Below are 12785 nucleotides of genomic sequence, written 5' to 3' on the forward strand. Positions count from 1 at the left end.
GAGAAATGATGCTAAAGAGACACGATAACTAAGTGTATTCCCACAATCTGAATCTTGTACTGGAAGGGGTAAAAACCTAGAGAGAAATCAACTAATAGAACCCGAACATGGGTAATATAAAGGTTTTATCAATGTAAATTTATGAAGAAGGTAAGTGTACTGTGATTATGGAACAGGCTATTCCTTTTATCAGGAAATCAGACTAAGGGATTTAAGGGTGAAGAATTATAACGTACATAACATCCTCAAAATGTTCAGAAAAAGAATTATGTAGGCGCACACAGGTCCAGGGAGCACAAATGATAAAGAAAATGGGAGTACATTATCGTCAATAGCCAAATCTAAGTAAAGAGAGTATGGGTGTTCCTTGTACTATTTTTATTTTATAACTTTTTGTAGGTATGAAATTATTTCTAAATAGTTATTTTCTGTGTAGTAATGAAAACATCTAAAACCTAAATAATTGTTTTCAAAAAGTTAAAACAAAAAATGCTATCACTTTTTTGTGCCTTCTTTTATCTTTCACTCACTATAGTCTTCTGGGCCTATTTTCTTCTCTTTGGCACTATACCACAAGGCCAATACTAAATGCTTTTCACTGGTAACCCATTTAATCCCTACAACAAATTCTGTGTAGTACTTACCATAATCACCCCATATTTTACTGCTAAAGAAACTTAAACTTAGACAGACTGAATAATTGGCTCAAGTCTCAGAGCCAGTAGGAGGCACAACCAAGACTGAAACCAAGATATAACTAGTGGGAAAGTACATGCTCTTACTTACTCTGTTATGCTGTCACTCAATGCCTTATAAACAAACACTGGCATGAATTTAATAATTTTTCTCTAATTTCTTCCCATAATTAAGAATGTCTTATTTGGACTATGAAGCAATCAGAACTCCCATAACCATTGACAGGAATGTAAATTAATGTTGCATAACTACTTTGGAAAGGTAAACATATGCCCACCCAATAATCTAGCAATTCTACTTCTAAGTTTATACCCAACAGAAATGTTTCCATATGTACACTAAAACTCATGAATAAGAACATCTGTAGCTATTCAATGAATACCCCAAAGTAGAACCAACTCAAACACCTACCAACAATGGAATATATAAATGTAGTATAATCAATGGAATACTATAAAGCAATGGTTCTCAAACTCTCTGGTGTCAGGAATTCTTTGCACTCTTAGAAAATATTAAGGTTAACTATCTTCCCATCCCCCTCAAGGGCTTTAGTTTTTGTACACTACCACTATCAATACTTTCTCTCTTAGAAATTAAAACAGAGAAAACATAATACACCAACTGAATCAGTAATGAAAACCTCCCAACAAATAAAAGCCCAGGATCAGAAGGCTTCAACAGTGAATTCTACAAAACATTTGAAGAATTAATGCCAATCCTTCTCAAGGTCTTCCAAAAAACTGAAGAGGGAATACTTTCAAACTCATTCTGCAAGGCCAGCATTATGTCGTTACAAATCTAGACAAGGGCACTACAGGAAAAGAAAATTACATGCCAATATCCCTGATTGATATAAATGCAAAAATCCTCAACAAAATACTAGCAAACAAGTTTCAACATTACACATTATGATGTAAAAGATTATACACCATAATCAAGTGGGATTCATCCCTGGGATTCAAGGACAGTTCAATAAATGCCATATATGACAAGCCCACAATATGAACACCATATTCAGTGGTGAAAAGCTGAAAGCTTTTCTCTAAGATCAGGAGAAATTCAAGGATGTCCACTCTCATTACTTCTCTTCAACACAGTACTAAAAGTCCTGGCCAGAGCAATTAGGCATGAAAAAAAATAAATAAAAGGCATCCAAATTGGAAAGAAACACATAAAACTTTCTGTTTACATTTAACAAGATATATTGAAAAACCTAAAGACCCTACCAAAAATAAAAAATAAGAAACTGGAGCAAATGAATTCAGCAAAGTCGCAGGATACTTGAAATCAATACACAAAAATCAGTTGCATTTCTGTGTGTTAACAATAAATTTTTTCAAAAAAGAAATTAACAACTTACGGCAACATAAAATACTTAACAATAAATTTTAAAAAGGTGGAAGATCTAATACACTGAAAACTCTAAGACACTGATTAAAGAAACTGAAGATGACACAGATAAATGGAAAAATATCTTGTGTTCCTAGATTGGAAGAATACTGTTAAAACGTCCATACTATCCAAATCCATCTACAGATTCAATGCAATCCCTATCAAAATTCTAATAGCATTTTTCACAGGAAAAAAAATCCCAAAATTCATATGAAACCACAAGAGACACCAAATAGCTAAAGCAATCTTGAGTAAGAACTAAGCTTGACATTCATATGTGGAACATAAGGAGTAATGCAGAGGACCACAGGGGAAGGGAAGGAAAACTGAATGAGAAGAAATCAGAGAGGGAGACAAACCATGAAAGACTCTGGACTCTGGGAAACAAACTGAGGGTTAAAAAGGGAGGGGGGAGTTGGGGGATGGGGTAATGAATCGTTGAACACTACATCAAAAACTAATGATGTATTTTATGTTAGCTAACTGAACAAAAGAAAAATGAATAAATAAAATTTAAAAAAGAACTAAGCTTGAGCCATCACACTTCCTGATTTCAAACTATATCACAAAGCTATAGTAATCAAAACAGTATGATATTAGCATAAAGATAGGCACATGAACAAAAAAGGAAGAGAATCATTAAGCTCAGACATAAACCTATGTACATATGGTCAAATAATCTTCGACAAAGGCACCGAGAATACATACCGGGGAAAGGACAGTCTCTTCAATAAATGGTGTTGAGAAATTGCACATCCACATGCAAAAGAATAAAACTGGACCCTTATCTTACATTATACACAAAAATCAACTCAAAATGGATAAAAGACTTAAATGTAAGACTTGAAACCATAAAACTCCTAGAAGAAAACACAGAGAAAAAGCTCTTTGACATTGGTCTTAGTGATGACTTTTTTGATATGACACCAAAAGCACAAACAGCAAAAGTAGTAATAAACAAGTAGGACTACATCAAACTAAAAAGATTCTGCAAAGCAAAAGAAATGAAGTCAACCTACAGAATGGAAGAAAATTTTGCAAACCATCCCTGATAAGGTGTTACCATCCAAAGTATGTAAGGAACTCATGCAACTCAATAGCAAAAAAAGTATGATTTTAAAAAAGGTAAAGAACTTGAATAGACATTTTTCAAAAAAAGACAAGTGGCTAGTAGGTACATGAAAAAAAGTTCTTAATCACTAATTATTAGGGAAATACAAATCAAAACCATAATGAGATATCACCTTATACCTATTTAAATGGCTATCATCAAAAAGACAAGAGAGAACGTGTTGGTGAAGACACAGACCAAAGGAAATTCTTGCGCACTCTTTTTGGGAATGTAAACTGGTATAGATACTATGGAAAACAGTAGGAAGGTTCCTAAAAAAATTAAAAATAGAACTACCATATGACTGAGCAATCCAACTTCTGGGTATATATCCAAAAACGATAAAATGACTATCTCAATGAAATACCTGCACTCCCATATTCACTGCAGTGTTTATTCACAATAGCCAGGACATGGAAACAACCTAAGTGTCCAACAACAGATGGGTGGATAAAGAAAATGGGGTATAGGGGCGCCTGGGCGGCACAGCGGTTAAGCGTCTGCCTTCGGCTCAGGGCGTGATCCCGGCGTTATGGGATCGAGCCCCACATCAGGCTCCTCTGCTATGAGCCTGCTTCTTCCTCTCCCACTCCCCCTGCTTGTGTTCCCTCTCTCGCTGGCTGTGTCTATCTCTGTCAAATAAATAAATAAAAATCTTTAAAATTAAAAAAAAAAAAAAGAAAATGGGGTATATATGCACAGTGGAATAGTATTCAGCCATAAAAAAGAAGAAACTCCTGACATTTATGACAACCTTGATAGCATAATGCTAAGTGAAATAAGTCAAAGAGAGAAAGATAAATACACTATGTATGTATTCCACTTATGCACGGAATCTAAAAACATTATACTAATAGAAATAGAAAATAGAATGGTGATGTCCAGGGGCTATGGGGTGGGGGAAATGTGAGATTTTAGTCAAAGGATACAAACTTTCAGTTGTAAGATAAATAAGTTCCAGGCATCTAATGTATAGCATGGTGACTATAGTTAATAATATTGTATTACATACTTGAAAGTTTAAGAGTAAAGCTTTAATGTTCTCACCATAACAACAACAAAATGGTAATGATCCAAAGTAAAGGGTATGTTAACTAGCCTTACTGTGATAAACATTTCCCAACATGTGCATGTATCAAATCATCACAGTGTACACCTTAAATTTAAACAATGATATATGTCAATTATATCTCAATAAAGCTGGGAAAAAAAAGACATAAATCTATACAGATAATCCAATCTGGGTATCACTCAAAAATCACTTAAAACAGACACATCTTCTTATGCATAATTCTAGAAGACTATTAAAATTAATTCAATCTTCTCTGTAATTTATACAACATGATGAGGTAAAAAAGCACACCAAGCCGTCTCCCCCCCAAAACCAGGGAAAACAGCTTTAAAGTAGGCTAAGTATGTACCACTGAATTCTTTAAATAATCCATCAACCTGGTTTAAATAAAAACCTAAGAAGTAATATGATACACACAGTATTTCTAAACCCAAATCTAAAACTAGTTTGACAGATTTTTCTAAAATAAATTCTCAAAATCTCCCTTCAAGGTATCCTGACTATATCGTATAACATTATTAAAACAATAAGAACAGCACTGATTTACCAAATAAACTGCCATGCTATTTGGTCTTCAAAATTAATGTGCACATAGTGATAACTGATACATTAGCTGCTTCTGTCAAGAGATCTGTAATCAGAACAATCTATTACTAACCAATGAAAATTAAATTAACAAGTGAAAATTCTTTCATTAGGTACCTGTAATATTAGGTTTACTAATTTTGAGACTAATCGAGATCCACAGGAAGAAATGAATTCATACATGTGCTATCGAGCATATAATCATGTTTTTTTACTTGAAATTGTGACAGAAAACCTTCTCAAATATTCTAAATTTCAAAAATTATCCGAGGCTATAACAGCTGGTATTTGAAATTGGAAGTATTGTGATTTATGTAAAACACTTGGATTTCTTGTTTTCACTATTCTGTTTTAACCAACCACACCAGGTAAATATTCTAAGGAATTTCTTCCTGGTATATTTCCTGGTTAAATGACTTGAATTGTAAAATGCTGTAATTAACATTTTTCTCATTTTTAAACATATAATGTTGAAATAGTATTGCTTCGATAATCTTAAAGGTACTTTAATACTATTTAAAACCTAGTATTTTAAAATAGGCCACTTTTGATGTACTTGTCATGGTATATGAGAATCATAAAAATCTTTTTCCAGATGTGAATAGTATCAAATTTTCCCCTTCTGTATTTTCTCCACTTACGAAGACTCATAAGCCCCCCTCCAAAAAAAACAAAAAGAAACAAAAATAAAACCAGACAACAACAACAAAAAACCCTTTCTCTTCTCCCACCTATAAAGGTGTTCCCTAGAGTGAACAAAACAAAAAGCTAAACTAAAGGATGCTTACCACGACAGAAAGAGGAGGAAGAATGCTAATTCAGACTGCATTTTTCTACCAACACCCAGATAGCTGCAGTCAGTCTTTTGATTTCTAATCTGGGTTCCCTGGCTGTGAACACTGGGTCGTCTAACACAAAAGGGAGCCTGCAGCTCTAACATGTTTGCTTTCTCTCCTATAGCAAAGATGTTTAAATTCCAAACTAGAGACAGGAAGTCCTAAATATTAACAGTCTGTCTCTTGTAAATTACCTCCCTTTCCATTTCATTTGAAACACAGTTTCAACACTAACTATAAAGTATGAAATGAAAAGAAAAAAAAATCTATTGTATATGAAAGCACGTATGTTATCAGTATGCACAGGAATACTAGAAATGCTAGATTCAAATTAACTGTGCCTCTTTTTAACTTACTATTCATCTTTCATAAACAAAATATTTTTTATTCTAAAAACAAAAGTTGTCAACATATCAGGACCAGTTTGCTAACATATTTTCACTCTAAAAATAGTAGGAAATTAACAAGGAAAAAAGACCAAGGGAGGCATTCAGGTAAAGAAAGAAAAAATAAAGAATTTTTGCTTAGTGTATAGGAAAACCACTGCTCAACTGATATTGCGGGTAAAATGAGTAACAAGTGACTGAAAAAAGTTTAAAGGAACTTTAATAGAAGTATTTTATTTGGGCTCAAATCTAAATTATTAAAGCTATTTTAAAACAGAGATTTTAAATTATATTGCAATAAGGCTTCTTTAACTACTATTCATCAATTCAACCAGTACTTATGTGCCAAGCATTAGAACGAGTAAAACTTTAATTTTACCATAACTGACATTTTTGAGGGTTTTCCATATACTAAACAATGAACTGAGAACTTAGCACTTTTTCATGTAACAACCCTATGAATGGCTACCACTTTGGCCCCATTTTACAGATAAGAAAAAAAGGAATTTAAAAGAACTTGCTCACAGATGTACAACTAACTGTAAGAGACTAGCCTGGAAATCAAATCCAAGTAAAAACTCTACCAATAAGAATCACCAATACCTTAATCACTGTTCTAGATGGTCATAATGAAACCACGGGAGACACAAGGCAATACTGGTTAATGATACAATGAAAGTACAAATAAAGTACCCTGACAGCATAAGTGACATGGTCACTGCCTAGTAGAAGTTCTCATACTAATAGGGAAGTCAAAATATTCCATGACAGTTTAAGCAGTAAAAGTGTTAGCTAATACTTAGACAAATTGTATTATTAAGTACATATTTTAAAATCTAGAATCCATGAGAGCTGGCATTCGATTTCATCTCAATTTAAAACCTGTCAGACTTCCTTTGGAAAACAGGATCGCATTTCTTGTAATCTTTCAAAACAAGAACAGGTGAGTTATCAGCAAACATGAGAAGGGAGGTATTACAAACACAGGATGTCTTCACAAAAGGCGTTAAGTATCAGGAGGAATAAAATCATTCTTCAAAGGGGCCTCCAAGAGGAAGATCTCATGCCCCTCCCTCAAGTAAAACTGAAATTTAGCGATTATTTTTAGTCTGTACAAACCACCTACCATTAATGTTTGCTATCTCCCTATCAAAGACGTCAAAATCAGAAGAGGCTGAAAACAGAATTCAAGGAGTAAACAATAAATAGATCCGCTTTTTTTTTTTTAAAGATTTTATTTATTTATTTGACAGAGACAGAGACAGCCAGCGAGAGAGGGAACACAAGCAGGGGGAGTGGGAGAGGAAGAAGCAGGCTCATAGCGGAGGAGCTTGATGTGGGGCTCGATCCCATAACGCCGGAATCACGTCCTGAGCCGAAGGCAGACGCCCAACCACTGTGCCACCCAGGCGCCCCAGATCCGCTTTTTAACATTAACAAAACAAAACAAAACCCAGGCAATTTCAAGAGCGATAAATTTAAGACGTATATACGGTGTGGAAGAAACCGAAGGCAAGAAACTTTGTAATAGAACTAGCAACACAATGTTAAAGGGCCAAGGATGGCTTGGGTACAAAGGAAGAAAATGTTAATCCTTAAACTACCACCCAAACTACAGAGAACTAGGATCTCTTTATACTAAACAAATTGAAAATTTATTTTTGTCTAATTTACTAGACTACTTCCTGAGATTTGGGAGAAATCTCCAGTAGGCTTGGTAGGAGATGATTAAAGTCTGGTCTATGGAGGGGCACCTGGATGGCGCAATCAATTAAGCGTCCAACTCTTGGTTTTGGCTCCGGGTGGTGATCTCAAGGTGGAGAGATTGAGCCCCCGCCCCCGTCCTGCTCAGGGCGGAGTCCGCTTAAAACTCTCCCGCCCTCTCCTTCTGCCCCTCCCCCCTGTACGTGGGCCGGGGGTGCTCTCTCGCGTGCTCGCTCGCTCTCACTCTCTAAGATAGGTAAATAAATCTTTTTTAAAAATCTGGTCTATGGAAACAGATTTTTTAAAAAGGTCGCAGAAGAAGCTACATGATGGTGTAGAATACAGTCTCTGATACATTAGCTCACCTCTTTTTAAAATAACACGGAGGCATTCACCAAGGTTTTATATACACTTAGAGGGGTCTTCTAGGTGTATAAATAGGCCAGTATAATGTACGCACTTTCAAGTTCACACTATGGCATAGATTCCAAAAGCCTTCTTAGGAAAAGTTGTTAGAATTTACATTGGAGAAAGCACTCATATCACTTTAGGAGATGTTATCCTATAATCTCCCACTAGGAAAACCACCTAAGCATGCTGCTTATTTCTTCCATCTTTAATAGCAAGAGCAGAGAGCAATGTCCAGGTATACCGAGTCTATAGTGGCTCACTGAGACCCTCAGAGTTCACTCTTCCCCTGAGTATTTAGGCTAGATTAACATTTAGTATCAGAATCTCAAAATTGCTAGTGTCAAATGCAAGCTAAGGTGTGTATGAATCTCTCCAGGAGGTACTGACTCTCTGTGAGAGCGAAGCATTAGTTGTCACAGATCTAAAAGCACAATTCAGGTATGAAATTCCTATAACATGTTAAATAGTTACTATTATTTAAGATTTATTCCTACTGACAAAGACCACAGAATAATTCATAAGAGAAGAAAACCTGGGGGATCTGTTAGGCTGTTTACTTTGTTTCACTTGCTTAGGCAAAATTAAGTTTTACTTTTAATCATAACTAAGCGATAACAAAAGTTGTAGCAAATATCCTCAGCATTATAAATATGTTTAGACAAAGGGTAGCATGTGCAGTACTTACTTACAGCTTGAAATTATTATAAAAACTATAGTTAAAGCAGAAAATGCCACTACGCTGCTAAGCAGCCAGAAGTTTGGGGCCTTCTTCCTTCCAATATCTGAGGAAGACCAACGAAAAACGAGTCATGTTCAGTATATCTTAACCTGGAACTACCACTACATACCAGAGGAGTTTTATCAAAAAACTGTAATGCAACTTTTAGTAATTAATGTGAGAAATCTAAAATAAAAGTTTCCCAGGATTTCTAAACTGTTACATATGGAATTCAAAGGCTGACAGGAGTGAATTACTTATGAAAAATATTTTTTTCTTTCAGAAGTTATTCCTCGGTGAATACGAAAAGTAAATGAAAACACTGTTTTCACTGTATAACTCAAAGCTAGATGTTGATAACAAACAATTGGTAATTGTTTCAAGACACCCACTTTTTTTAAATTACAAAGATACTTGATCTTAAATTAGTATAAAGAAATTAAACCAATCCCGACTATTTCTAAATCTGACAATTTAAACCTATGGAGTAGGGTAATGAAAAGCCCCATACACATTACAAAAACGATTTCTGGATAAACGATTTTGAGAAACCATCCCAGTCCAAGGACGTTAGACTTGAAACTTTAAAAATCCTACAAAACATTCTAACTTCCGACTCAGTGCCTCGATGACTGACATGTTTCTACCTTCTTTGCTCTCAAAAGCCAGGTCTGCCCGGCTAGGGGCGGGGACCTTCGTGGGGGACCTGGGGACCCCAGTGCGGGCGACCAGGCGTTCTTGGCCTCGGCCCCGTGATTCTGGGCCGATCCCAGCTGACTCAGGGGCGCGGACCCACCGCGGGCGACGCGGGAGACTCCCTCACTCACCGTGAAGCGCTGGTCGCCGACGCTGCCCACGGAGAAGCAGTGGTCGCCAGGGTTCACAGCCCCGGTCAGCACCTGGTGCAGGTTCATGTCTGCGCCTTAGTCCAGCAACGGACGCCGAGTCCGGCTCATGCCCAGGGTCAGCTGCCGCTTCCCTCCCTCCTTCCCTCAGGGGCGGCGGCCGCTCTTGGGCGGCGACGGCGGCAGCGCCAGGCGCCAGGAGCCGGAGCCGCTCAGCTGGGGCCCGCAGTTCATCCCGAGCCCTGGCGGGCAAGGCCCGGAGGGGGCGGGCCGCGGAGAGGGCGCAGCGCTGCGCTCGTCTGCGCACCTGTCACAGCCCGCGCGGGCCCAGGTGAAGCTCCGGGGCGACTCAAGGGCCGAGACCCCAAGCCGACTGCCCGGAGGAGGGCCGCGCAGTCCACGCACTCCTTCTCGGCTCGGGGTGCCTGGCCCAGATCGAGCCCCAGTGGCGCAGGCAGCACGCGCTCGCCTTCCCCGCCTGACCTGTCCCTTCCCGGCTCCGGTGCCCGCCACCCCCACTGGCCTTTGCCGCTCACTACGCGTCGCTAGGTCCCTTCAGCCGAAATATCGCGAGACTTCCCGCGGCGAAGAGGGGTACTGCGGTAAAGGACTCACTTTTTTCCAACAGTTTACAGATCAGCAAATGGATAAGAAAACGCCTCGTCTAGTCAGTTGCTGGCCAATCCCGAGCTCCGGTCCACCTAAGGCCCTGCCCAACACTGAGGACAGGCCAATCGCTTTGAGGCTGGTGAGTGAGTCTGTCAGTTTGAGCGCTGAAGAGAAGGACCCCAGCAGAAACACAATGAGCCTAGAATGAGGTAAGGGTAGTCGAATTATGCTTTAGGTTAGGGCTTAATCCGTCGGGCCAGAAAGCTTGAAAGGAAGAAATGCGTTATAAACGGAGGTGAAGTGTCCGCCGTCCTGGTAGAGACTACAAGTCCCAACAAGCACCGCTTTCCCAGGCAGCCCTTGGGGACTCCAAATAGATGTGACCCTTCTAGCGTTTCTGTCCCGGGGTAATAGTTTCCCCAGCCCTTCCGCGCCTTTCCAACTCGCTAAACAGGATGATTTTGAAACTTAAATATTCGACAAGTATAAAATGAAGTCTTCCTGAACATAGGTTTTGAACGAGTGCTGATAATAATACTGCACCAGCCCGACGTTGAAGCGTTTGTTTCGGAAAAAAAACAACAACAACACAAAACCTAAGGATTCCACAATGATTAGTGTCACAGTTACAACTGCTGAATACTCTAAGTGTATTTTGACACAAGTTTTGTGTTATTGATGAAGGTCTGTTTATATGTTTCCTTCCCTATATTTTATACTGACCTTCCTGTTGGCCTGTGTATCCCAAGTGTCTAGCGCAGTCCCTGTTCCACTGTAGGTGTTGAGTAAATGTGAAACGGGTGAATGCAAATAGGAACTCTCCACCTAAAAAGAGTAGTTTGTTAAAAATTGCTAAATTGACTTTTATATGCTTTTGTTGTGGTTTAAAAAAAAAAACCCTTCACACTAATACTTGGATGGGAGTATTAATTTTATCTCTTTATGCTTGGCCAATTTTTTTTTGCAATGTACATTTTATTTTGCCATAAAAAATTACTTTAAAAACAAGCTTAAGAGCCATCTCCCTTTTTTAATTTGAACGTTGTCAGTGAATTCCATTATTTATCCCAATCTCTTTATAAAAATAAGGGACTTATAACTTAATTTGTCTTGAAAAAAACTATTTTATTGAGGCCTAACATACTTACAACTTAATTTCTGTTTTAATTATTCATGTCTTATGCAGAGTGGCTTTAAGTTAATTTTATATTTTAGAATCTAAATGAAGATTTTTCCATTCCCTACATAAATTGTATTTGGCCCAACGTGTTTGCTCATTCTATCCTGCCCAGTTTTTGGTTTTCAAGGGCATGCAGTATACAGAATAAAAGAAACTGAGTGACCTAGTAGTTAGGAAATCTGAGATCTACTCCTGATCCCACATTAGCTGTGTGACCTTGGAAAGGTTTTGCTAACTTTAAGACTCATTTTCCTCATCTGTAACATCAGCAAGTTTAAACTATCAACAAGATTTTGCTTGGCATTTTCATTCCTGCAACTCAGTATAACTATTAGTTTTTATTAAATTCCTTCAGCATTGAGTTGGACTACCTGAGTTTGAATCCTAGCCTTACCACTCACTTAGACAGGTTATTTCATCTCTCCATGCTTTACTTTCCTTATCTATAAACAAGAGATAATATTAGACTTCCTTCATATAATCATCATGAGGATTAAATAAGAACAGTGTTTGGCATAGTCAGAGTTCAATAGATGTTAGCTGTTATTATTATTATCATTACTAAATAAACCTAACCTTTTGACGTATAGTTACTCTTTCTAAGGTTTTCCAAATGGTGTTAAACCCCTGTCCAAATCAAACTTTCCAGGAGTGCTTGAGATGACCACAAATGCTCTGAGACATTCTAGCCTACCTAAAACTGTGGCACTACAATACCTAATTAAAAGCAAGGGTATTCTTTTGCTTCTTATTCATCAGAAATACTCGTACTAGTTTATTAAATTGCCCATTAAACAACCTGTCTTTGATATATTGCAGATAAACTGTTTCATTGAAACAACTAAATGCTAGTGATTTATCTTTCTTCTTCCACTGCAACTCGGGCCTACTGTCTGGTTTGATACAGCCCTGAGCTAAGAATGGTTTTTACATTTTTAAGTGGCTGAAAAGACCTGGAGTGAAAAAAGGAGTATGTAGGAAACCTGCTCACGTTGAGAAGTATTCATGCCTGTTTTTCACTCTCTGATTTCCTGAAATCCTTATCATTATCCTCCTCCCTGCCACCCTCATCCTAAACTCATTAATATAAATTCCTATCCTCCCAGTCCATGTGCCATGGGAGCCACCAATAGGGGCTTCAGTGCCTACTGCCGACTCTCAATAGATGAGGGACATTGGAAGTAAACAGAGTCCCTCATCCTACAACTAAGGCTGAATCGGGGGGACTGTGTTGCTGGAA

The 12785-nt window shown here is 37.9% G+C and overlaps 1 protein-coding gene across 2 annotated transcripts in view; it reads right to left on the reverse strand.

Annotated features, from left to right (window-relative positions):
* Positions 1–9877, reverse strand: part of DMXL1 (Dmx like 1) — a 128285-nt gene extending 118408 nt beyond the window's left edge. For both annotated transcript variants that reach the window (XM_008699025.2, XM_008699024.2), the window contains exon 1: positions 9739–9877. In XM_008699025.2, the coding sequence (XP_008697247.1) occupies positions 9739–9825 (87 nt within the window). In that variant the 5' untranslated portion in view covers positions 9826–9877. The remainder of the gene's footprint in view (positions 1–9738) is intronic.
* Positions 9878–12785: the final 2908 nt, after the last annotated feature.

Source organism: Ursus maritimus, unplaced genomic scaffold, assembly GCF_017311325.1.
Source record: "Ursus maritimus isolate PB19 unplaced genomic scaffold, ASM1731132v1 scaffold_5, whole genome shotgun sequence".
NCBI classification, from domain to species: domain Eukaryota; kingdom Metazoa; phylum Chordata; class Mammalia; order Carnivora; family Ursidae; genus Ursus; species Ursus maritimus.